This window comes from Xylocopa sonorina, chromosome 18, assembly GCF_050948175.1.
Source record: "Xylocopa sonorina isolate GNS202 chromosome 18, iyXylSono1_principal, whole genome shotgun sequence".
Lineage (NCBI taxonomy): Eukaryota > Metazoa > Arthropoda > Insecta > Hymenoptera > Apidae > Xylocopa > Xylocopa sonorina.
The window spans coordinates 3,191,891-3,217,908 of record NC_135210.1 but is presented as its reverse complement, the minus strand read 5'-3'; the positions used below and the strand labels follow the sequence as shown (position 1 = coordinate 3,217,908).

Sequence of the window (26,018 nt, the reverse complement as noted above, 5' to 3'; positions counted from 1 at the left end):
ATATAGAAGCGAGGGGGAGCGGTGGAAACTGCCGGGGAGTATATAGAAAGGCACGCTTTGTCGGGGCCCCGTATATATTCGGCTCTTTTTCTTTTTCTCGCACACATTTTCCCGGCCCGTTCGTCCGCGGTCAAACCAGACTCGGTTAAACCCTTCACGCGAAGAATTCGCGGCACGAGAGCCAGCCGGCGGTTTCTACAGAAATTGCTCCCTTTTCCAAATAAACGCTGGGTCGCGATTAGTCGAAAAACGGAGTACAATGGCCGTTGATTAACTTCCTGTACGTCGTAGATGTCCTCCTTCGCGCCTCGTCGACGTTAAATTTCCAATTCTTTTCAATTATCGCTCGCACGAGGGTATTTACCTTTCGCGTCCATCCGCGTGGAAAATATTCCGACGAATCGATTTACACTTGCAATTACGTCGACGCTATCGATGGGTTTTCGTATCGTGAAAAGGCACGGATGGTGGATCGTAAAAAAAAAAAAGAGAAAAAAGAAATGAATGCACGCGCGAGAGAAGCAAAAGGGAACGAGCTCGAGATAAGTCATCACGGTCACCAGCACAGCCGCGTCACGGCACGCAGTCAGTCATTCATTGATTGTATCATAGAATAGTGAGCGTACGCTGCGCAGTGCCGTAACACGACGTACACGTAAACTCGCGTGGCGTCATGAGCGGAAGAGCGATAGGGGGAGAGAAAGCGAGGAAAAGAGAAGAACGCGGGATACCTCGCGAGTATTCCGCCAACTAAATATTCCGGATGATTTTTTCGAGTACTCGATCCGCGTACCGATAATTAGTCGACGAAATGAGGCTTAACGCATCGTTTCAAAGTGGTGAAGGTACGTATCTATACAAATCGGTTCTACGTGGCACGTGAACACGTAGAATTTATGAACGTAGAAAAACTGAACAAAATTGTAACGAATGGAGTAACACGCGAAACGATGTATCACGTGAGAAGGTTAAAACGCAGCGTTCAAAAGTAAATCCCTAATCTAATCTCATGCGTCTCTGCGACGTATCTTACAACTCTTGAACTACATGAATCGCGATCTACGTTCTATCTTCTTATGCTAACGATGAATTTGCCTAAAAACTTGAATTCTCGACGAAAAGATGTATATCCGAAGAGAAAAGCAAGAGCCGTTTAAACGTGTTGGACGGTAGTAATATGGCAAGAGAAAGAGGAGCTCGATCGAAGCACAGGCTCGTTGCCGTTCAAGAGTCAGACGTAGACGCCAGGAAGGAGAGAGACGATGATAGAGGAGGAGAGAAGTAGGTCTAATTAAGAGACGTAAGTTTATTAAACTCCGGGCTTAAAATAGTAGGCGACACACTGGCCAGGAATGTAAGGACAGTCCGGTTTTATTGTCGACCGAGCTCCAAGATTAATTCGCACGAACTTTTCCAGCACGCCCATACGAAAACGGTCGCGTCGAACTAGAAATCGGCTGGCTCCAATGGCACGGAAACGAGGGCCGATTTCCGCGAAAAAATTCGTTCCCAAGCGATACTCGAGGCGTGCAGCCTCGAATCGAAATTGGAACGAGACCGATGATCGATCGATCGCGTGAAATTTTCTGGTTCGCTTCGACGGAGACCTCGCGTCGATGGAACGAGAGACGGTTCGCGGTGAGAAGGAGAAAAGAGGAGAAGAGAGAATCGAAGGGTGAGGAGAGCGTGTAAGATCGATCGATTAGGAGTAGCGTCTGAATTTAGGTTAACAGAAGGACCATGAGAAATCGCGTTCGCTCGAGAGAAGACTGGCGGACACCGAGGAATGATAACGAGGACAAAAACGGTGTTCGAACGAAACGCCAAACGGATGATTATTTCGCGTGGAGCTTTTCTATTATTCAGAAACCCGTACTAGTTCCCTGAGCGGAGGATATTTCGGAGAACCGGGTCAGAAATCGTGGAAAGGTCACCGCGGATCGGGAAATTTCAATGAATTATTCCACCGTCAAGCGTGGATACATCTGAATCGTTAGCCGCGGTTGTCGTTCAATTAACGCTCGTTCTCACGTCATTCACGATTTTATTCTTCCACGAAGATAAGATTCAACGGAAGATTCGAGTTTCCTTTCTCGCTGGAAATTCTTCTCCGCGTAATTACCGAACGCGTCGATTTTCCAGACACCGTCACGGACGGGAGGAGAGAGACGCGGACGGGGAGCGTGATGAGAAAGAGAGGTGGTGTAAACGCAGAAAAGGCGACCACGAGGGTCAGGATTAAATATAACCGTGGCTCGAGCTATTTATAAAGATTAACTTGTTGGCGAGATAACGAAGGAGGAGATGGAGATAACGGCGCTAAATTGTCGCAACAATTGCGCGGGAACAGGCGCATTCCACGGACGAAATTTCTCGCGCTGGTTCGAGCTTTGACCTCGATCCCATCGTTAACGCTCTTTCGTCAATTGCCGCCACCCGCCGCTTAAAATCGCGCGGGGGGAGGGTGGAACGGAGGGAGGGACAAAGCTTTAAAAATACATGAAATGACGTTCGACTCCGTACGGGTGGCGATCGATTTTCCCTCGGAACGAGGCTTCGACGCGCCCGACAATGACGTAATTACTTCCCGGTGACGAAACGTGGACACGTCGACCGACATTCTGCTCGCGCGGACTAACAGAAATATTCTGACGGCGGCCACGAACGAGCACCACGAGCTATTAAAACTTTTCGCGCGGCGATAATTTCGTTGTCGCGGCCCCACGGTTGTTCAAGGGGGTGCTGGCGCTGGCGTTTCGCACGCGCCTCGTCGGACTGGCTAGGGAGGACACGAATTTTCCACGAGACGTGCCATCGGAACGCCGTGGCCGTCTGGAATTTTATTTACACTACGCACCCACATGTGGAATGCATATACGAGCGACACACAAAGTGACACGTGCCTGAAAAAGAGGTGAAGAACGCCAGGCGAGTCCACCGTGGAGCTAGTTTCCACATTTACACGCGCTGCCTAATCGGACGACCGGCTTTCAAAGAAGAAAACGAAGACAAAAGGCGGCTCGCGTATTTGTAACCACGTATATATACACGCGCGCACAGGGTGTCCCAGTAATTCTGGTTCCACGTCGATTTCTTGCGAGACGTCGCTTTGCACTACGCTTTCCATCGATACTCGAAAGTGTGGGACGTCTTAAAGAACGAAGCTCTGGCTGGTTTTTAAACTTCAAGTAAGATGCGGAATTATATTTTCATATTCCAGGAGAGTGGAAAACGGAATAAGAAGGGTGACGAGAAGAAAGGTGTTACGAACACGTTGTTGCTCGTTATCTGGTCCCCTGGCGTTATCGGATAACGCGGCAGTTGTACACGCTTCTATACACTGTGACCGGTTCACGTCGCATTCACACCACCCGTTCATTCTTCACCTTTGGATATGATTAATGGTAGACAGCTCTCCGCGAGCTATTCTTCGACTAAACTTCGCGTTATCGATACGCGTTATCGCCGCGAATCGGGCTACCACCCGTGCCATTAAGGCTGCTCGTCCCTTGGCGAAACCGTCTCGATTTTGTTTCTTCGGCACGCTCGCTCGATAGCGAGGATCGGACGTACGAGTCGCGTACGTGAGCGCGAGGTGCAACCCTCGAAAGTCACGTACACGATAGTAATTACACGATCACGTATCGGTAACTAGATATTCCGGTGACGAAACGGTAAAACGCAAACGGGTACGATCGAAAGTTGCAAGCCGAAATTCCAGACTGCAGACCGGAAATGCACGTTACAGCGCTTAGAGCCGGCTTCGAGATGGTCGAAAGTATTAAGCGGAAGCTGGCAGACGAAGGAATCGAGTATTCGCGCAGCGAGAGGGATCAAGGTTGAAAACGGTAGAGAACTTTCGTCGAGTATCGGAGATTTACGGGACTCGACGGTTTCAGCGAGATAAAGGTTGGACGCCGTACCTTTGATCCCTTTGAAGGGTGACTGAATGGACGAAAGGTGGGGTGGCGGCGCTTTAGTTTCACAGTGGTTGTCCCAGTGCCCTTGAATGCGGTAGAAAAATTAGCTAGATTGTTTTTTCCTCTCTCGCTCTCTTCCCGTTTCTCCCGTTCCCCCGTGCGATGGCCGAAAGCGAGCAAAGGGCTGTCGGGCGTTCATCGAACGTTGGGCCAAGGCCGGGGTTGCCGGCGAAAGAGGAGAAACGGGACAGGACGGAGGACGAGGGGGCGACGGGGTGGCTGGGAGGAGGGTGCGTTTACATCGAGCTTTTCCGTTTCCGAGGTATCCATCGATCCCCCCCTCCGCGAACGAGTTTTCTAACCCAATCAAAACTTTCCCCAGTGTCGTAATAAAGTCCCTGTCGAAGGGTTATCTCGATATTTCCCGATCAGGTAAGATGTTTCGCGTTCAACCGCGACCCCGCTGGCTATCCCGTGGAACCCGTGAGCGAGAAACTTCTCCCCTCAGCGGTGGATTACCGAAAAAAACCTTAAAGAGCGGCTGTTAAGTGGCTCCGTGGAGCGCGCGCACCGCTCGCGATGAAAATATAAAGAAAAAGGGGGAGCAGCGATCTAACAACAACGAATGCGAGGAAAAAGATGCTCGTTCGCCATCTACGTATCGCGAGCTGCTGGCCACCGCAGAGGCGGTGCTCTGCTTTTAAGGCGAAACCCCTCGGTCGTTACCGATAGCTCGAAACAATGTCATCGGTTACAACCACGGGGGATGGGGAATCATCTCTGGGAACGAAACAGCGGAAAAAGATAGACCAGCGCCAATCGCGGTCGTCATCGATGATGTCGCGTCCTTTCCGGAGGTAGGTGCCCACGTGATGGAACGCGGAAGCGTTCCGGGGACTGGAAAAGGCTGTCCGTTTCTCGTTGTCATCGCGTTTCACAGTCCCTACACCTCCTCTCTGTCTCCCCCTCTGGTAGGTTGCGTGCTTACGATTTTCGCTGCTTCTTGCTTTGCGAACGTAACGGCGGTTCCCGCGAGCTGTAGCGGCCGCAAAAACCGCCGCGGCACGAAGGCCCGCGACCGATCGTTTCCGCAGGAAATAGAATTCGAGCGAGCGCGCTCGAACCCCCTACGCGTAATCTATTCCGATCGATAAATCCGACACGAGGGGTGACTTTTTGCGCGCGTTCTGCTTTTTTCTTTTTTCTTCTGTTCTTTCTTTTTTTTTTTTTACTTTCCCTCTTCGGGCCTCTCGCTGATCGATTCGTGGAAGCGTGGCTCGTTTATCAAATTCGCCGGCGGATCCCGTCGCGGGAAAGCGTTTTTTAATTAACTGCCAGCGTGAAATCGTAGAGGAGCAAGCCGCGGTGGGCGGTGGGGCGGCGACGGCGTTAGAGTAACCGGGGAACGGAAAAGAAGAGGGGAAGAAAAGAAAAATTCGACTCGTTACCGGGCGCGATAACGGCTGGGGAAAAAAGGAGCCGATGGAGAAAGGAAATCGATACGGAAAAAGAGAGAGAAGGTCGAAGATGAAAGTAAAGAAGAGGCGGAGGGGAACGACGGAGAGGGAGAGAGAGAGGATAGAGAGGCTCGCGCTCGTTTCTTCCTACTCGTTAGACACGGCCCCAGTCTTTATGAATGGGTTCGCTCGTGGCTTACGAGGAATCGTACTATCTCTACTACCGCCACTTTCTTGCTCTCTCTCCCGTACACTCCCGCTATACTTCCATTTCTCTATCGAGGGGGGTGTCAGCCGGCGTCCTCCTCGGCCGGGGGGGTTTACTGCAAACCCTTACACACAGAGGCAGCGACAATAGAGAAGGCGGCCGCGAATCGATCGTATAGCTCGCAACCGCCACCGCGTCCGGCGTCGTCGTCGTCGTCGTCGTCACCACGCTCGTCTAGTTGCACTGAACGCGTCTAATCTGCCACGAGCATCGCGGCCACCCCAAAACAAGAAAAAGCTGGAAAATGTGGCTTATCGAAATCATTTAAAGCCACAAAAAAAAAAAAAAAAAAAACACCCAATCGATCTCAACCAGACGGTCTTAACTTAATCAATTCGATATATTCTCCAAACATCTTTTCTTCCAAATTATATCGTGGATAAACAATTCTCTAAGATAAGCATAGACGAGTATGTACCAAAGAAATGAAAAAGGAAAGGGCGGAACATTCTTGACAGAGGATCGCGACTAGCGAAATGTATCTCGAGACGAATTCAATCTGCCCGTCTCTAACGATTCCGCACCCATTTTTTTCACGTAATCATCGGTCCGGAATATCGTGGTCCGGGCGTGCTTCCCTCTCGACAGGGCGCGGCTGATTCTCGATCGCGCTTCCTCCGTCACGGCAGGATGCAAAGGAAGCGAAGATGCCTCGAAAAGCGAGAGAGAGAGAGAGAGAGAGAGAGAGAGAGAGAGAGAGAGAGAGAGAGTAAGAGAGGAAGATAAAGGGAGACAGATAGAAGGGTCGGAGGCTGAAGAGGAGACACGGCGTGGGTGGAAGCAGCGGCCTATGGTAGAAGGCAGAAGGGGGTGCTTTTATCATTCGTATCGCGGGCCTATTTTGGAACCCGGAGCCTTTTGCCTCTTAGGAAGTCTACTCTCTGTTCTCTGGAACACGCGAGAAGGACAGAAAGTGAGAGAGAGAGAGAGAAAAAGCGAGCGCGGTGGCGTTGCCGTGTACGAGGACGCGAAAGACGGAGAAAGAAGTCCAGCAGAGGGATCGTAGGGCGAAGAAGAAGGTGCCTCTGCTCTGCAGGCGGAGACGAGGGAGGTCTGGATGGTATTCGAGGAATGTCATGTAATAATCGGGCCGCCATTCGAGCGTCCGTTTTGACGACAGGCGGCGCCACTGCTCGGCACCGTTCGGTTCCTCTTGGTCGTCACGTCCGCCGGAACAGCAGGTAACCTTGCACGGTTCTCTGGCTCCTCTACAGCCAATCGGTGGATAAGCAACTTTTCAGATGATCAAATCGCGCCAGTAAAATTCTTTTCGACTAATTAGTCACTTTTGAACGAGATCGGCAACGTTTGGGGTGTTTCTGTTCCTCCATCTTGGAAAATCGGGACTGAACTTTACCCTTCAAAGCTTTTTCTCGCTTATCTTCTATGCGAGGCTATTTGCTTTCGACGTATCAAATATAAATTGAAATACAAGTGAGATGTCGGTAGTAGATACATATACGAGGTATAATATTGCAATAATTTGGTAGAGGAACAAATGTTTGCTGCCTCCGTCGAAGCGCTTTCCAACGGACCGACAGAGTGCGTGTAAAATATGTACACAACCCTGTTTCATATATTCGTATCCACCTTATCATTCCGTGAAGTGTCCTAAGCTATTCTTAAACGAGCAATATTTCAAACACGATTCGTATCGACGAATTATCTGCAAATAATCTACAGCGGAAGATAAACTTACGAGGAACGTTCGTGTCTGCTTGGCGATCAAACAAGGTAACCGATCCACGGTACGGTGCGAGTAAATACGGTTACGATCGCTAACGAGATACAGTATCTTTGGTTAAGAAAAAAAAAAAATGCCCGAAAACGTCTACCCTACCGTGACCTTTGACTACAACCCTCTCACGGCCAAGAAAAAGGGAAGCCTGTCCTGTACGGTTTTGGGCAGAGTCAGGCTCGCCGTCACCGGAGGAGACACGTATCGTTCGCCGCATCCGGTCTCTCGAGATTCGATTCACGCGACTCCAGAGAATCTGCTCTCGTAGCCTCGAATGTGAATTTAATAAAGAGGATAAATCATTTTAATGTAACGCGGCGGCACGTCGCTACAGAACGAAGGGGTGATGAGGCCAAGGGGGTAGAGAAATTTCAACGTCGAAAGAGAGAGAGAGAGAGAGAGAGAGAACGATAGAAAAAGAACCGGTATTTTTGCGCCGCGCACGGAGGGGTGCATTTCGTTGCTATTATAAAAGCCGGGCAACCCCCGGTGTGTCTAGACGACGTGGCCTCCTATCAAAAACAGACCACCGAACTGAAAAGGCTGAAAGGGCAAGGAACTCCTCACAATGCCAAGAAATTAAAGTTTCTCTGTATATCCACCTATACTCGTCCTATGCTTCGTCCCCCCCGTCCTCGCCCCCTTTTTGTTATCCGTCTCCTGTCCTCCTCGCCCGATGTCGATGTCGTACCGGTGGAGAGAAGAAAGAAAAAAAGAAGAGAAAGAGATCGCTTTGCAGATAAACGCAAACACAGAATGGGGAGCAACGTACGCACCAGTTAAAGAGACCGCTCTCTTTCTTCGCAGCGAGCGTTTTGCAAGAATTCACTGAACTCGTGTATACCTGTTGGAGTTCCATCGATCTCGCCGTGTCGTACGTTGGTATCTGACGTATCTTTCGTACATCCTCTAAGAAGGCTGTCCTCGACCTAGCAATTTAGAAATTGTTCGTAAATTCCATATCTATGGAAGGCCTTGTCGTATCTACGAGTGTCGTTAAAGCTACCCTCTGTGAACTGTTCTACCGCGAGTTCGACGATGTTCGCGTACCTTCGTGGCTCGAACGCTTTTATAGCTGACCGAAAATTCCAAAGCAACTCTTAAACGCGACCGGGGTATTGTAGCGCGAATGAAAAGAAGGGCTGATTGATACTCGAGAAACGTCCGACACGCTAGCTGTCACAGCCAGTCACCGAATCATTTGCATAATCGCGACTGATTACTATCGTTTGCCATAACTCCTGTGTTGTAGTCATCGCCATATGTCAAGCATCGAAAAATTTAGCGGACGCTTCGCTCGGCCATGTCGACAGCGATGCACGTGGAACACTGGGATCATTGTTATCGGCGGTACGAGAAATAAGCGGAGTCCCGACGAGTTATTCGTTCGTGGAAAACTGTTCCCTGACAAACGAACGAGATTGACCAAAACGAAACGAGACGTGCATCGTAAAAAAGTAAAATTCTATACAAGCACCAAGTCGACGATCGGGTATGCGCTAAAGTCGGAAGTATGAATCAGGAAGTGGTGTGTCACGTGCTGTCTTTGCACGTCATCAAATAGGATACACGAGTCATGAATCGTAAAGGATTACTCACGTAAAAGTACCTATACAAGAGCGATTTCTAAGGATTCAGATGAATCGTTGCGAAATGATTAATTGTGAATCATCGTACGAAGGAAACGGGCGTTATCGGACTTATTATTATAACTACGAAACGGATGAGAGATCGAGCGAATTCGTAGGACAGCACTCTCGAGATCGATGCGATCTATAAGCCGGATCGTTGCCTCGAGGATCGAAGGGCACAAGCTTGAGCATTTTTCTATCTAGTCACGCTTGGAAATAAGTAAGTCAAGTTGATAAACGACCTCTGGAATGTTTGATAAAGTCGATTAGAGCCAACTACGAGTTAGTTAGCAGCAACAGTTGGTGAGAGCGTTTGTATGTATGGGAAACGAGGAGTAAAAAGAAAGGTGGATGTCCTATATACGTAGAGCGGTGACGTTATCGGCCCATGGGGTCTATATATAATACATAAAGGTTCAAAGCATCGCGTACATTTACGAACAAATGTGTAATTCACGTATGACGTACCGATGTTGTATCGATTATCGATCGAGCGTATCAGACGATACAAATTTGTATATCTCGGTTACGTATTTTAACCAAGTACTTACGGAAACTTTAGATTCCTACGCAAAAAGCTCCATCGAGAGTTAATAATCTGGTTTAGTTTTGTACTCGACAGATGGCACTAGTAAAATGGAAGTCGAAAGATCAGTAACCCCGATAGGCGAATAACCGCGCATTAACTCTGTTTACCTCGGCCCTCTAGAATACCTTCGTTCCATCCAATTTAATCGGTTTTCAAAGCTATACGGTAGATATAAAACAGATTATTAGTATCAGTGAAACAAGTATACTATACCTACTTAATATTAATATCTCGAAATAAACTTGGTAAAGACTTTGCTTTACTTATAGATTCCCGATGCGTGCGTCTATGCAAATACTTGTTCCATTATATAAATTAAGGGAATCTAATCGATTCCATTATTGTTATATAGCCAGATAAAATGTGATCAAAATAAACTGTAGCGTCCCCATGTGTTGGTGAGACAATGCACGTATTCAGTAATATCCTAACATGTCACTCGTAATGAAGATCGGAGAACGGAATAGCAAGCATTCGAACAACACTGGAATATATAGGTATATACGATATTGGCAAATAGAGAAAGCAGCGAAAACTAATAGTAACAATACACGAGAACGTTGCGTTCGCTTTCCGTGTTCTTTTTTCTGCCTCGGTCGAGGTAAACACAGCGCGGCACGTTTCGTGGCGCCCCCTAACCGATAAAACGCCATCAAGGCACTCTCACGTCTTGGTCGCGCATGTGAGAATCGCGGCGTGACATACAGCTTACAGTTAAACTGGAAACGTGACACCCGTCCAAAGGTGTCGGAGATATGCTGTCATGAGTGGCAGTAGAGTTATTAAGTCGACCAAACCCGAAAATTATGCAAGATAGAACGTACTTGAAGAAGCATGAGTTCGTAACCACGCCACCGCCACGCACACCAGACACTAGCATGCTTTGATGGTGGGGCCACTGTGCCGAACGGTTGACCCCTTCCGTGTACATTTACAACCGTCGAAAATGTATTTCCTTGTCAGTACTCACCCTCGTCAGTGTCTTCTAGTTCCTCTTTCTGGATGTAGTATATATCTGAAACCCACAAACACCACGGGTTAGCTGAAAATCCCTCGTGTTTTCGGGCAGCTTCTTTCGATCCACAGGCACTCACTCACCCGCCATGTTGTAACAAACTGCAGCGCACTCTCGTGGCGACGCGTATAACTATACAAATCGAGAGATCGTTTCTCATCGTTTCCACAAATATCGATATTATCAAATTTCATTATCGTTTCCCCCAACGATTTGAATTCGTTTTTAAATCGAGTACCAAAAAAGAACAATTGTTATTTGCTGTTTGTCACATGGCGGAGGAGTGGGTCTGGTTAATCAAAATGAAATTTAACATTCAACAGAATCGATAATTAAACTATAATTTCATATTTATTACCATCTATGAATGTTAAATGAAATTAGTATACGTGCGAAGATGTACGTGAAGTATCTGTATATATGTAAACTTTTAAATTTATTTTTCGAAATATTTTAAACACCTCTCTCAAATAATTATATAACATTACACCAACTGAAAATACCTAGCAAGGAATATTATATAATTATTAAATTATTATAAGGTGATGAACTTTTTTTTTTTAGTACATAAATATAAAAAATAGATAATAAGATATGACTTATACATTTGACACATAAACTGCCTTAAATAATAGGAAAGGTTGTGAATGAAAATTAGCAAAATTTATAGAAAAGTTTTTCAAAGTTGTACATATGATAACATTTTATATCTTCACAAGAATATAATGAGCTCATATATATAGATATATATACATATACACGTATATATGCATATAGATTTATATATATATTAGCGACATATGCTACAAGATATCAATATTTTACAGCTTCCTAAAACCGTATATTATAGCGCAAATTGAATTACTTGCTTGTCAATTTTGACAAATGCAGGTAATGTAGACTTTCATAATTTAAGAGAGAAGAACTTCATGTTCGTGAACAAAATATTGCCTATGTATTTGTGAGCCAGTCACAAATATTCAATTGAAGATGTATAAGATACTTTGCTAGCCGATGTAAATTGTAAGTGTCAATTCTTCTTCTAATGCAAATAGAGTAAAAAAAATATTCGAATTTTCCTCACTAATTTACTTTAGATAACTAATTAGGTGTAAGATGTACTTAGGTAAAACTTAGGGAAAGTAATGCGAATGTTGAACATTTAAAGCGACATATCTTAGTGGTATGATATACTTAAATGCAATTTTGCTTTCTGTGATTGACTTGTATTCCTTCTCTTGCTTTAAAATACTGTATTGTAAGAAAAGAAATGCACAAAATGTTATAACCATATCCAATGCGCGATGTACACGCCATGTTGCAATTCTGATTACCTCGCAACAATTCCTGAGATTCGCGTGATATAAAGAAAGGAGTGGAAGAGTATTAAGAAGTGCTGGTATGCATGTGTGGTGTCATGTATTATCTGGTGCTATTATTTTAATTTCAGCTCTGCACATTGGACACTCTACCAGATGATTCGAACACGTTTGGCAAAACCCTCTGAAAGAATATTTACTTTTACCGTTCATATTATTATTCGCTGATTAGCACTGCAAAAATAAGATTATACACATTACCTATGTTTGCATGGCAGCAATCTTACTGAAGCTCTTTGGTCAAAACACAATGTACAAGAATCCTCTGTAACGCTAACTTTTCTCAATTGGTCTAAATATATGTGTCTAGGAAGCACAACCTTATCTTCAGGCTTTAAAGTAGCATAATCATTAAATTTTTGAAATGCGCGATCAACAGGGGGGTATTGGAAAGGTACATTTCCAAAATTAAAAAGACATTGTTGAAATGACATAAAACTAGCTGCTGCAAAGAAACCAGACCTGGAATGTGTAAAACATTTTGTGTTTCAAGTATGTTCTCAGTATACACGAAATACTTCACATACTTTCTACTAGAGTTACACAAAAAGCATATAAATATATACGTACTGCACTGTTTTGAAAACCTGAACACATGGTTTGAGTGGTACTCCATTTATAGAGAATACTATTTCTAATTTGTTCAAGTCTAACAGACAACCCAAAATGTCACCAGCCTTCCAACATGGCCGTTCATGATATTTTTCACTCTTTGCATTATGCCAAACCAATCTACGACAACCATCGTAGGCCAAAGAAAATTCATCATCACCTATACCATAACCTTCCTACGATAACAACACAAAATAGAATACGTACAAATAATCTATACATTCCTGTAAGTGTAAAGACTTACGTGATTTAAAAATGTGCTCTCCTTTGTAGCCCAACCAATCTGCATCACGCCAGTAGTTATGACAAGTGTTTCATAGTACCAAATTCCCGAATCTACTTGAAACGTACACCTCACACTTTCGAATGAGTATGCATCACACCGAGCCTGGAAATATGATAAATATAACAAATTATTAGTATTTAAACATTTATCGATGTAGTATACTATACATACATATGCTTTCTGAAACTTACCTCCAAACCATTAGGTGATATTTTCAGGTACTCGCTTACATCCTTTGTGTTTAACATTACATTGATTCCAGTCATATCAACTGAATCATGTGAATACTTTCTACCATCCATTAAAACTGAAATCATAAAAATTACATACTCATTTACAATGACATATTATTCAGATTATTTTTCTTATATTATTCAATATGTTAATCATTTAATACTTACACAAGTTATCAAGACACCATCGCGCACAAAAACCTACTTGACGACGTACATAATGATTTTCTGTTGCCCATTCTTCCAATTTTAATAATGGATTTGGTTTTTCTTCCATTAAACGTTTTTTAATAGTTATCTTATTTTCACCTGATAAACATATAATTCATTGCTTTTTGTTGTTTATCCAAACGTTTAGATTATTTATATGAACTACTTTAATTAATACTTACTTGTTTGCGCAAATTTTTCCAATGCTATTAGAGAATATAATACCACGTATAGATCGATATCTTCCTTCTAAAATATAGATAAGTTACAAGTGTAAATTTGAAAGAAGTACGCATAATTATGTTAATTATATACTTACAAGATTTGAAACAAGATAATCCAAAGTTGCATCAGATAATATGGCAATACTACTTGGGCCAGCTAATTTTTCTGCTATACAACCCAACACCACGCAGATATTACGTTGCTGAGTTGCACTAATTTGTATATTTCCAAGTTTCTGAGATAATTGAAACATATGCGACAGTCGCATAACTGACTCCTATAATACGAAAACAAGCTATAGTAAAAAAATGATGTAGTAGTAAATACGAAAGTAGAGTTGTACCTTTGATGGTAATGGACAATCATCTAATAGAAGAGTAATAACCGATGGGCCTAACGGATTATGCATAGGAATAACATTAACCATTGAACTGACAACTTGTATCCACCCATCTTCTTTATCAGCAATTGAGTGTAATTTTAACATTGCAGGCGGTGGCTCTTGTTCACTGAATATGCGTAAAAATAATTGGTAAATAAATTGAACAACAAAGTTATAGTCATATCTGTGAAACAGGTTGTAGTTCAAGATATTTACTTATCAACGAGAGAACCAATAACACCAAGAGTTTCCAGTACCAATTTATCTATATTTGCTGAAGTTGGAAATTTAAAAGTTGTAGAGCTCATGTTAGAAGACACGACTGTGCCCACACTAAATTCTGGTAATACAGTATTTTCAGTCTCTGCATGATTTTGTTCATTATATGCCGCAAGTTCCTCTGGTGTATCTTTACACAAACAATTGCCCATTCCCACAAGTTTATAATGATACTTTTAAAAATATTTTCTCGCATACATGTACTTCTTAGGTGATATTTACACAGTCAAGTGACATGTGTAATCGTTAATAATCGTATCCAATGTAACTGAAAGCAATATCTTTTTTTAAGCGCGACATTGGACGCTCATAGCAGATAGGAAGCAACAAGGGTTAAGCATTTATTTAAAAATTAAGCTTCGTTCTAATACATACTAAAAATATATATGTGTATCACAAGAATCATGTTCTTTCATTAAGTACAATTAATTAAAATTCCGTTCCACATTCTTATTTGTTTCTCTTGTCATTCTTCTTAAATATTTAGGCAAATGCAATTTCAATAGAAATACCTAAGAAGTAAAAATCAGCTTACAATTATAATTATATATTTACTAAGATGGTTTACCTAAAAGTAGAAACAATTTAATGAGAAATTGTTCGAACAAATTATGAAATAGACCACGTACAAATATTACATACGTGCTTGAGAGCTGTCATTTGGTTGTTTTTATCGAGGTAAGAGGAAGTTGCACGGTTCTTCGCCCACTTTTATTCACCATTGACATTAGAGCACAAGCAAAAAAATCATATTCATCCCGTTCCTCTCACACAGTAAAATAAATATTTAAACGTAATTGCACTCGTTGAATCGTATACTTTTTAGGTTAACTTGTTCGTAGTCTTCAAAACAGTAATCTCAGCATAACAGGATATGAAATCTATAGTACAAGCTTATTCAACTACAACGGGACTCGCGTTCGAGAGAGCTGATACGAATTTACTCACCAACACAGTCAAATCTACAGTCATCCACGCTGCCCTCTATGAGGCGTTATCATAAATGCACGATTTCAAAATGAGACAGATAACGAAGCAGATACATTTCGTTGTATAATATGACGTGAAACCTGACATATCGACGCACACAAGATGCACAACGAAGTAATCACTCGAAGCATTTTCGTAATAAAATATTCGAGCAGCGTATGTTAAATCTTTTGGTATAAATGAATCTATTGTTACATAACCTACCAAATATTATTTCTCGAATACCAGGCACCTCGTCTGCACCGATATGTTAGATTTCGCATTCTACGATAACAACGAAACGTATCTGCTTTGTCATCTGCTTCGTGTGAAATTGTGTACTTCCAGCAACACTTCATAGGGGGCAGCATCTACTTTTGATTGTAATAGTAAGTATTCCATATTAGTTCTCTCGAGCGCACATTTAACTTTTATTGAAAAGCCCTGTGCCTCTTATGAGGTGATTACTTTTAAATCGTATATCTAATAAGCCTTTTCACGTTTATCAGTCATGTTTACCTTCTCAACATATGCTTAATAAACTTTTTAATGGATTAAATATTTATCTATACGTTGCTTAAACAAAAACATATATGTTTTAGAAACGTTCAAGTTATGCAATAATTAAACAAGGTTTTTCGTACCCTCAACTTGCATTTTGCAATAGGAAAATAATTAAATTTTAATTGAATTTCACCTTTTACTTTGTTATGAACAATTAATGTTAGAAACTACTAACAACGATATTTAGTAACTACTCTATTTAAATTATTATAATTTAAACATAATTAGAATCTATGGCAGCCATTTGCTGAATTATTTGCTACATAATTTTTAATTATATCATATTACCATATGATGCAATTAACAATTATGTGTCAAATATACAGTACCCGGGTCTCACCACGTGGAGGTTGCTGCGAATGGAGACCCACCCTAACCGCGTCCCATCCACCCTCCTTTTGCACAAATTATCATTAAATAGCACCTCCTTTTAATGTACATTTGCAATGCGGTTACCCTTCAATCGCTATGCAAATGGACAGCAAAATGAGTATTGTAAAGAATTCTCGCGAAACAATAAGGCTATCTTAACAATTACTTACGTAGCTAAAAATTTACTTAATCTACTAAGCGTACTATATCTACTTAATCTACTAAGCGTACTAAATCTACTTAGTCTACTTTAAAGCTAATTTAATTTAAAAACTACCCATCCAGCTGGAATCTACCTAAATTTAAGAGAAATTATTCCTACCTATCAATAATTGAAACATGTTTCACCCTGCCTATGTAAAAATCTAATGGAATTTGTAAAGATCTTATATGATGTATGTACCTGAGAATAGAAATGTCTCAACCTGCCTACGTGAAAATCTAATAGAATTGAACCCATAATACATCCAGAAACAGACATACATCTTTCAACCTGCCTACGTAAAAATCTAATAGAATTGAACCCATAATACATCCAGAAACAGACATACATCTTTCAACCTACCTACGTGAAAATCTAATAGAATTGAACCCATAATACATCCAGAAACAGAGTCATACATCTTTCAACCTACCTATGTAAAAATCTAATGGATCTGAATCCATGTGATACATCCAGAGACAAAGACAAAACAACAAAACAGGGAATCAAACCAAAAGGAAACCAATGTGCGACACACACGTATCTGATAACAGAAAATTCAAGATCGGAGTAATTTACGGAGAAATTACAATAGAAACGATTCAAAGATTACACCACGACACAAAAACAACCAAGAAAAACGTATGAAGGAAAACTGCAAACACTAAACATCTGAAACAAGAATGAACAACACACAAAAAAATAACATAGTATGTATAAAATGTCGGTAGGTTTAGTATTAATAAATCGTACAGAAAAAATATATATAAATAGACACATACATATACCTCCTTTTAATAATTATAGACACATATATATACTTCCTTTTTAATAATTAGGTCTACAGGCATCTTCCAAAATTTTAGATCTGTAACAAAGTTGTATAATTGGTTAATGATAGCACATAATATCCCTTCTTTTTATATAATATATATATTTTTGTCACTTACTTACTTTGATTAATATTGACCTGTCTGTATTTCCATCTGTACGATACCATATACAAATTCTCCAAATCCATCATCTAAATATCTATCTAAAATCGTGAATCTAAAACAAACTTACTTAATGGATTAATAAAAGCACATTAATTAAACAATAATATATTAATTAAACAATGATAATAAACAAGATATATTTTAATGAAATATTATATGTCTTATGGTGTGGTAAAACCTAAGAATGTACTTCTAATTTATACAAAATATTAACTCTTTAAAAATGAAATAATAATAATATTCTAATTAAATATTAATAGTTTCGTTCTTAATGCTCAATAAATTTCAAAGCTGTCGTAAATAATGATATACAAAGGATATCTAGAATATTTTAGATCAGTCATGAGAAGCACAATACTAAATAAATTCTGACTTTACAAACGTACAAATTACTGTTTATTTTAATGACAAACGCTCGATTCCCAACGACATAAAGATAAACATAACACTCATTATAATTAATTTTTATTATCATTAAAAATGATGAGTGAAATATTTTATCTTTTCCGTTATCTTTTCTCCATTAAATATAAGAAAGTAAGGAATATGTCAATCAACCGAGAAAAAAGTGGGAAAATTATCGCGAAAATTGCCTGGCAATTTGCCAGGGCCTTCTTTATAATTCGTTGTATTAATTAATCGCGAGGTGCGTCATAAAAAAGCAATACGCGAGCAGTCAGCTAAGGACGCTTTTAATGATTCGGAAATCTAATTTATGCACCCAGAATTTAAATACGCAACACTAATAAACTAGATTTTAGAAGAAATGATCTATTTAGGTGCAATGTCACCATAGTGCAATGTAGCTTTTTCAGCTACGTAGGTGACTCTAAGTGCAAGATCATACTTCTATTTATGAAACAATCATGAAAAAATGAGCAAAAATATCGCGAAAATTGCCTGCCAAAATTGACAGGGCCTTTTTTATAATTCGTAACTTTATGTTCGCAACACTAATTAAGGTACTTTTATATTATTTGTACATTACCTTTCAAGTGTGATTCCACAGTGTTAGTGGAAGATTTGGGCATTACGTTGAACGCTACACTATCGTGCAAAACGCGTCATTCATTATCGCAACACTAAATGGAATTAAGGACTAAACAATTGAAGAAATATCAAATATAATTTAATCATATTCGCGAAGCAAATGTAAACAAGCAATAATTGAACAAACAATCGCGATCTCATGATTCGCAACACTAAAAGAGCAATCACGATTATCATTTTTACGCAACTCTAATTCAAAGCGCGATATATTAATTAATACGCAACTCTAATAAACATCGCGATCTAGGGTTAATCGCAACTCTATTAACAATCGCGATCTGTAGATAATCGCAACTCTAATTGAAACCGTAATTTATTATTCGCAACACTACAATTGAAAACCGCGATTCGCCCAACATCTGATGGGCCAGCAGGCTTTGCTGGCTAAAGTATACTACACAAATACGAGCATAATGACAAACTACTGACAAGCAATGACTCTGCATCGAGAGGGTTGCCTGCCTCTGAATGCATAGTCATTAGTAGTAGCCCTCTTCTCCGGGCCTCTTCGGCATATAGCCTCTTCTTTCTTCGGGCATGAAGCCCAGGATCCTGAAACTTATATCTAAGCTCGAGATTCCCTAATCACCAACCAACAAATGACTCAAAAAATCAATCAAAACATGAAACGAGACAGCTAACGGCACGCAAGACGACCAACGAGTAAAGAAATCGTTGTCCGTGCAAAACGTGCCAAATCTCGAGCAGTAAACGTTCGTTTCGTGCAAATCGCGACCGCGACCGCGGGTCGATTCGAAAAATCGATCGAGTAAAGCCAGTGGCGAACGGCATACCCCGTTCGCGCCAGCTAGACCGTCGATCTTTCAAATCTAATTTCCTGAAACAGGTTGAACCACGCGAGAAAAAACGCGCCTGCCCGATCGGTGACTGTGGTCAACCTGCCCGGCCCTACCTACTTAAATCTATCACACAATCATACCAGAGTAAACTACCTATCCTACCGAACGCTATATTTAAAAAATGGCAACAGACTCACACCAACACATACATACAACACACGGAATAGTCGCGAACTTGCATACTATCTCACACTTTTTCACATCTATTGCAATCTGAGGAATATTACCGATCGTTGTACATTACTATTATTATATGTAATAATATATTTTACTATTACTATATGTACATTACTATTATTATATGTAATAACATATTTTATGGAATGAATGGAATAGCTAATGTTAATTAAAAACGTACGTATTCCCACAGTTTAATCACACGTGTGGTAAATACGTTGTACAATACACTAAGACATCAGATTGCAAAAAAATCTTATAAACTAGTGGGGAATCATCGTGCCCATCACCTTTTCCCCATCCAAGTAGCAAAAGGCACGTGAACGGGGTCCTGGCAACGAACACGGAAAAGGAAGCTGAAAATCCTGATCTAAATATCATGATTAGTATAAAAGCAACAACACATATCAACCGTACTTCGGTTCCTACTGTTTTATTTTATTTATTCACATATCAAGTCATTCATTGATAGTTATTACACTGCATGGAGGTGTAAAGAATTCTATTTTCAATCCTAACTCAAACACGATCTGTACTCATGATCTTAGAAACGATCAAGTGAAAAATACACGAGATTGCCGATATAGCCACCAGCGTGGTTGACGCATTTTCGCGTCCGCGAAAATGGTTAACGTGACCAGAATGTAATCGACTAACATTCCAGACACGGCCTCCCATGAGGCAGGAATTGAGATACGCTCAATTAGCGCGCCACGAACCCCTAAGCGAGATCCGCAGCTACCAATACCCTTGGTGGGGGTGGCGGGCTCCCCCGTCTGCCCTTCGGAATAGCCGGGGGCCTTACGGACGGGGCAGGGCGCCCGTACTGGGACGCGATATCGGCAACGATAAACTACTTCAACTTACTTTATGCAGCGTAAAATTAACTATCAATTATTAAATATTTCCTCGAGACATGAAAGAGGAGCTTCACAATTCATTTTAACATTATAACGTACAGAAGTGAGTAAAAAAGCGCGGCGCGACGCGAACAAAGTGAGTGAGAAACTATCGACATCCTTTCGGATGTAACCCTTCCTTCGAAACGGACCCCCCCCCCCCCCCCCCCCATGGAATCTCAGAAAGAAGCAAAGCAAACACATAGGAGGTTACTACTACAGCCACCAGTACCATTTGACGTATTTTCACGTCCGCGAGATGTTTAACGTGACCAGGTGCCGACGGTGACACCCAGGCACGACCTCCCTTGAGGCAGGGATTGGGATACGCCCAATCAGCCGGCAGTGAACCCAGTGCAGTATCTAGTACGCAGTCCACCACTACCGAAGCCCTCGGTGGGGGTGACGGACTACCCCGTCTGCCTTTTGGAATAACCAAGGGCCTTACGCAACGGGGTAGAGGCCAATACTGGGACGCTATAGTGGGAACACTTCGCTACTCGACGATGAACGCAAAAAGTTCATTTATTGACTGACAAGAATAATTGAATTTAAATTCAAAATTAAATTTCAAATTATAGTTAAATTCGATATTAAAATTAAATTTAAAATCAATTGTTTACACCCCGTACATTTAATGATAGAAGGAAATGGGAAGTGCCTCTCTCATTGTCTCGACGAGTATTTAATTCGATACATATTTTATATAGACCATTTATATATATATACATATGCAGACACACAATTATAAATATACTAATTGCGAGCGATCTCGTCATCAAAGCAATCATTCTAAGATATGAAAATAATATTCAAGCCCGATGCTTTGATTTCAAAATCTACTCGACACAAAATGTTTTCTTGCACGTGTAGTATGACATAGTTTCGGTAATCCAACAAATAGACTTTAATTATACAAATACTGTATTGACTTAGATAGACTTTAATTATACAAATACTATATTGACTTAGATAGACTTTAATTATACTTTAATTATACAACAAAGGCTATACTATAAAGTTACAATATATTTCATATATATGATATTTATCATATATATTTATCATATATTTCATGTGTTCAATTTTCAATAAATGCAAATTCGGTTAAATGACTAAAGCATTTGATATACTTTATAAATCATCATGGTACAATAATTATAATTATCACAGAAACGAAGTCGGAGGGTATTCGACTTCACCACTACGCACTGCTACAACAAGGCAGTTGTAATATATACTACTTATTTATTCATACAAATATATAATACCCATATATAACAATGTATATGTAATTATTATTATTCATAATATTTAACTCTCATATTTATTAACATCTAAAATATTACTTTCAGTTAAAACTTTCGAAAAATTCGTACCATGTGCATCGAATATTATAATACCCGTATTTACTTATTTAATAATTATCAATATTACTATTATTATATTGTTACATTTAAAAACGCGAAGTGCAAGAAAACCTATCCTGAGCTAATATATAATACACAAAATAAATGTTACTACTCATGGATATAGGAGCATATCCATGGTCATTATGCTCATAAAAGAAATTCTACGTAATTACAACCAGTCACCCGTGCCGATTTGGACCTTTCATCCTACGACATGTTGAGTGACCAGAGGAACTTAAAGGCATGCGACTCACCGACCGTAGATCGATGATGCTGCTGAAGTCTGGAAGATGTCATCAGAGATGCTTGTGATGTCCAGAAGAAGTCATCGCAGATGCTGTTAACGTTTGGAGGAACTGCTGCTGTTGCTGCTGCTGCTGCTGCCCCAGTGAAGTCATCGTAAATATTGAAAATGCCTGAAGAAAGTCATATTTTGAATTAAGATTCATGCTATCACACAACGAATCAGTTAAGAAAAAATATTAAGAAATGATGCTTACCTCTAGGAGGACATCATGAACGTTGTCGTCAGGTTAGAAGTGGTAGGATGAATCCATCGTAGAATAGCTGTAAAACTTCAAAAAGAACGAAGCAATTAGGATTAAGTTTACGCAAATGTCTATAGAAATCTAGTATTCCATAATTAAAATAAAACAGATAATTACATTTTTGGCTCCTGGAGCACAGCAATATCCATTTCAAGCAGGCGATGATGTGACTCTAATACCGGATATAAACATTTAAAAAATAAAAAAAAAAAATAAAAATAAAAGTCTATTATAATATTGTAATGAGAAATACAATTTACGAAGCAAACACTGACTCTAGTCTCGCGTATAATTACTATGACAAATTAATGTAATTATAATCAGAGCAGCTGTGCTCTAAAAAATATAAAAAAGTTAAGCGCAGCAAACACTGATTCTACCAACCGCATTGCGCGCGGTCACCAAAATTTTCTGGAAGAAAACTATTATTAGTGGGGGGACAAAGGGAAGAAATAAATAAGACACAGTTTTATTTTTCATATTATTTTTCTTTTTCTTCGAGCGTTTGTTCATGAAAATAACTCTCTGTTAAAGCTGCTAAAGCTGTGTGAAATATCATGTATAAATATTATGAAATATTTGCAAATATTGCAAATTATTAATTAATAATGCATGACTGATCTGTATAATTTTTACTTTGACACCATTTGTTATCAGAATTTAAAACATATTGAAATTTACTAATTTGTTAATTATATCATATGTTATAAGCTAATCATTTATTACTCATTGTGTATATATTGTGAATTAAAATTTATATTTTACCACACAATGAATCAATTAAGGAATAATGTAAACGATTCACCTTTTACCTTTAAGATAATTCTTTCTTAATAATAAATTCAATATTACCATAAAATCTCCATAAATACATCTACTGCTACTGTCTCAATCGTTATTATTCATTGTGATGTATATAAACCCTCATTTTAATCATTTGGAATGTCTCATCAATTAATGATCTATAACAATGCAGAATAGAACAGTCGTAATCAGAATGTGTAATAATAAAACCAACTGTATTGAAATTATACAATAATCAAACTCAAATCGCGTTTTAAAAGTGAAAAAATCTACAGAGAATTGTAAGAATGAAATGCACGAACAACAGATAGACAAAGGAAGGTCAAACAATTGATTTACATTTAGAATTCTACTAATGTTCGATATGTAATTAACCAAGAGTAGGTATCAGTCGAATAAAGAGTTGGTAACGATAAAGATGCTTGTAAAATAACAACTGTGAATATTCTGCAGCCGATAAGCAAGTTTGTTACGTACCTCGGAAATAGCGAGACAGGTTTCGACATGTACGACAAGACAACAGACACTAGCGCGCCGTACCACTGCGTACCCGTATACCCCACTCCGTTTCCACAATCGACGTCACAGTTCTGCTCACGCTGTAAACAGAGCACCAAATTCAAATTATATTTCTAGAATACCATGTACACGCGCGAAAATGCCAAATAACAACTCATTCAATATTAAAACTTCGAAACTGAAATTTGAAGCAAAGATGAGAACATGCGCTAGCGCCATGACAGCTTCAACTATTCAACGAGGGATTTGAATCTCGACGCGTGCGCATTCGAACATTAATACAATCGCTATTTCAAACTCAGATGTATCTTGGCAAAAACTGTACTCACTAATTTATCGAGATGACAGTTGTGTAGTTAATAATTCTTCGTGTAGTTTCTATGTTGTTCGTGTTGTTTGTGTGTGTGTTGTCAGAGAATCCCGATTGTCTTGTAAATTTCTTGAAGGAGAGTTATTTATTTTTATTGTACTGAAAAGTACAGTTTATATGTTTAGTGAATCCCAGTAGATTTGTAGAATTCTTGAAGGTTTAGTGAACTGGAGTTGCTTCGTTCCTACGTCCTTCCTGCGTCGAGTCAAGATTAACAATGCGGTTTGTGTAAAAAAATGAGCCCCTTATATACCCTACGTACGTCCAGCCGTTAACCAATCAGATCGCTCGTGGGTGAACAAAGTTAACCAATTATAGTTGAAGCGATCTGATTGGTTAACCACTGATGCTACGTTTGGGTATATAAGGGCACGGATTTTGCACTAATTTTAATATCAAACTGGACTTGCTGGAGGGAGGAACGTCAGCGCTTGCATTTACATTTTGTATATAAGGGTAGTTAATTTCTTCTATAAAATTAGATTACTTTTCCAATGCAAGATGATAGAGCTGGTTAGAAGAAACAACAATATTTTGAATGTAAGAACCTATATTGAATAATTTACGTTGAAAATTATAAAATTACATTTCTTTCATACTTGTGTTTCTTTTCTAGCATTTGGACCTCACGACAGTCGATTTAATACCACGTAGGAAGAAAATAAGATTCGTGCAAGATAATATAACGTAGCAGAAGTCAATGGAAATTAAGTAGGTAATTAATAGTTTGCCAACAAATTTGAATGAGTCGATAATAAATGAAATACTTCAATCAAGTAAGACGCTATTATCTAAAACGTGCTGGTAACGCGCGTCGGTATTTTAGCTAATGAATCCAGTCATAGATGGCTACGAATCAGTGCTGGTATCCTGTAACAAAGTATTATTTTATATCCTTCCACGTGGATTTATTGAGATCGCTTTTGAGAAATATACGTATATTTCTCTTCTCGTGCTTGTATTAAACTTTCATTAAAAACTTATTGAGTAAATAATTAGAAGCAAATGGCTGCCATAGATTTGTTTGGTTTAAATCCATCTGAAATAGCGGATTTTATGGATAATTAATATAGGCAGTAGAATGATAGAAAATTTCAATGGTTGTGTAGAAAATCCTAATGATTGCGTAGAATTATTTTCACATTTGAAAAAAATATACATGGCTTTCTCAGTAACTATGAATGTTGACAGACAACTACCAAAACGTCTGTCAGTACTTGTTGACGACATCTGACGGCTTTAATTTTTATGGAAACACGGGTTCCCCGTTAGCAAGTGTTACTTCGTGCCACTGCTGATAAGATTCATGAATGAAACGTGGATATCGCGTGTCACGATGGTACTGGCATTGTGCGATTCACATGGCTTGTTAGGTTGTTGTTTAGAGTTTGCTGGTAACGCGTGTCGGGCATTTTAGCTAACGAATCTGGTCATAGATGGCTGTGGATCTGCCAACAACTCCTCGCAAGTGGCAATACAGTGTCTGTGTCGTGTCGATACCATTTCGCCGTGTGTTGTCTGGGAATAAAATGAACTTTAGTAACTAATTGTATTATATGTACAGTTACTCCAGAAGAAATGATCGTCTCGTCGAATACAAATGCAGAATAGTGAAATAATACTCTTTACTTGCGCTATTTCTCGTATTAATATTATTCGTTGTAAAATCTATGTTCGAAATTAATAGTATTAGTTGGTATTCACTTGGAAACATCTTTAATATGCGGTATTCGAGGGATTAAATAAATTCTGTAGCGGATACACCAGTCTGAAGGAAGGAGAGAGTGTGTTTGAATATAAACCGCCGTATCGAAGGGCAATCTGCGTCAAAACGATAGCATATATCGAAAAATCGAAATCGCGAAACAGTCGCGGTCCGTCTGGTACTTTCAAGACGAATTTCTTAACATACATCGGCGACGGATCTTTAACCGTTTTGGAATAATAGAAAAGTAACGCGCTGTTCGCAGATCGTCTGTCACGCGGAAATTTGGGACCGTCAATCGAGCGAGCAAACACTTGGACAGAGAAATCGTCGTACGGTCTTTTT

The 26,018-nt window shown here is 40.0% G+C and overlaps 2 protein-coding genes across 8 annotated transcripts in view; both read right to left on the bottom strand.

The window, feature by feature from the left end:
- Positions 1–10,615, bottom strand: part of LOC143431535 (serine/threonine-protein phosphatase 4 regulatory subunit 1) — a 112,023-nt gene extending 101,408 nt beyond the window's left edge. For all 3 annotated transcript variants that reach the window (XM_076908348.1, XM_076908350.1, XM_076908351.1), the window contains exon 1: positions 10,574–10,615. The gene's annotated coding sequence lies outside the window, so the exon portion shown is untranslated. The remainder of the gene's footprint in view (positions 1–10,573) is intronic.
- Positions 10,594–15,111, bottom strand: LOC143431537 (RING finger and SPRY domain-containing protein 1). Of its 5 annotated transcripts, none has more exons than XR_013102719.1 (13): positions 14,867–15,111; positions 14,600–14,792; positions 14,162–14,492; positions 13,907–14,072; positions 13,658–13,840; positions 13,521–13,587; positions 13,297–13,437; positions 13,087–13,202; positions 12,854–12,997; positions 12,568–12,785; positions 12,199–12,459; positions 11,953–12,121; positions 10,594–10,618 (listed from the first exon to the last, which is right to left on the bottom strand). XR_013102719.1 is itself a non-coding variant. In XM_076908357.1 (12 exons), the coding sequence occupies exons 3-12, from the start codon at positions 14,374–14,376 to the stop codon at positions 12,034–12,036; spliced, it is 1,599 nt and encodes a 532-aa protein (XP_076764472.1). In that variant the 5' UTR covers positions 14,377–14,492; positions 14,600–14,736; positions 14,854–15,111; the 3' UTR covers positions 11,260–12,033. The 5 variants fall into 5 exon arrangements, 3 of the variants coding, with proteins under 3 accessions (XP_076764472.1, XP_076764469.1, XP_076764470.1); XR_013102718.1 differs by lacking the exon at positions 10,594–10,618 and adding an exon at positions 11,260–11,869; XM_076908357.1 differs by lacking the exon at positions 10,594–10,618 and having other exon boundaries at positions 11,260–12,121; positions 14,600–14,736; positions 14,854–15,111.
- Positions 15,112–26,018: the final 10,907 nt, after the last annotated feature.

Coding starts and splice junctions, on each gene's coding strand:
- LOC143431537 (XM_076908357.1), bottom strand. CDS start 14,376: ATGGGCAATTGTTTGTGTAAAGATACACCAGAGGAACTTGCGGCATAT. Junction 13,438..13,520: donor GGAAAAATTTGCGCAAACAA/GTAAGTATTAAT, acceptor TATGTTTATCAG/GTGAAAATAAGATAACTATT. Junction 12,786..12,853: donor AGAGCACATTTTTAAATCAC/GTAAGTCTTTAC, acceptor TTGTTATCGTAG/GAAGGTTATGGTATAGGTGA.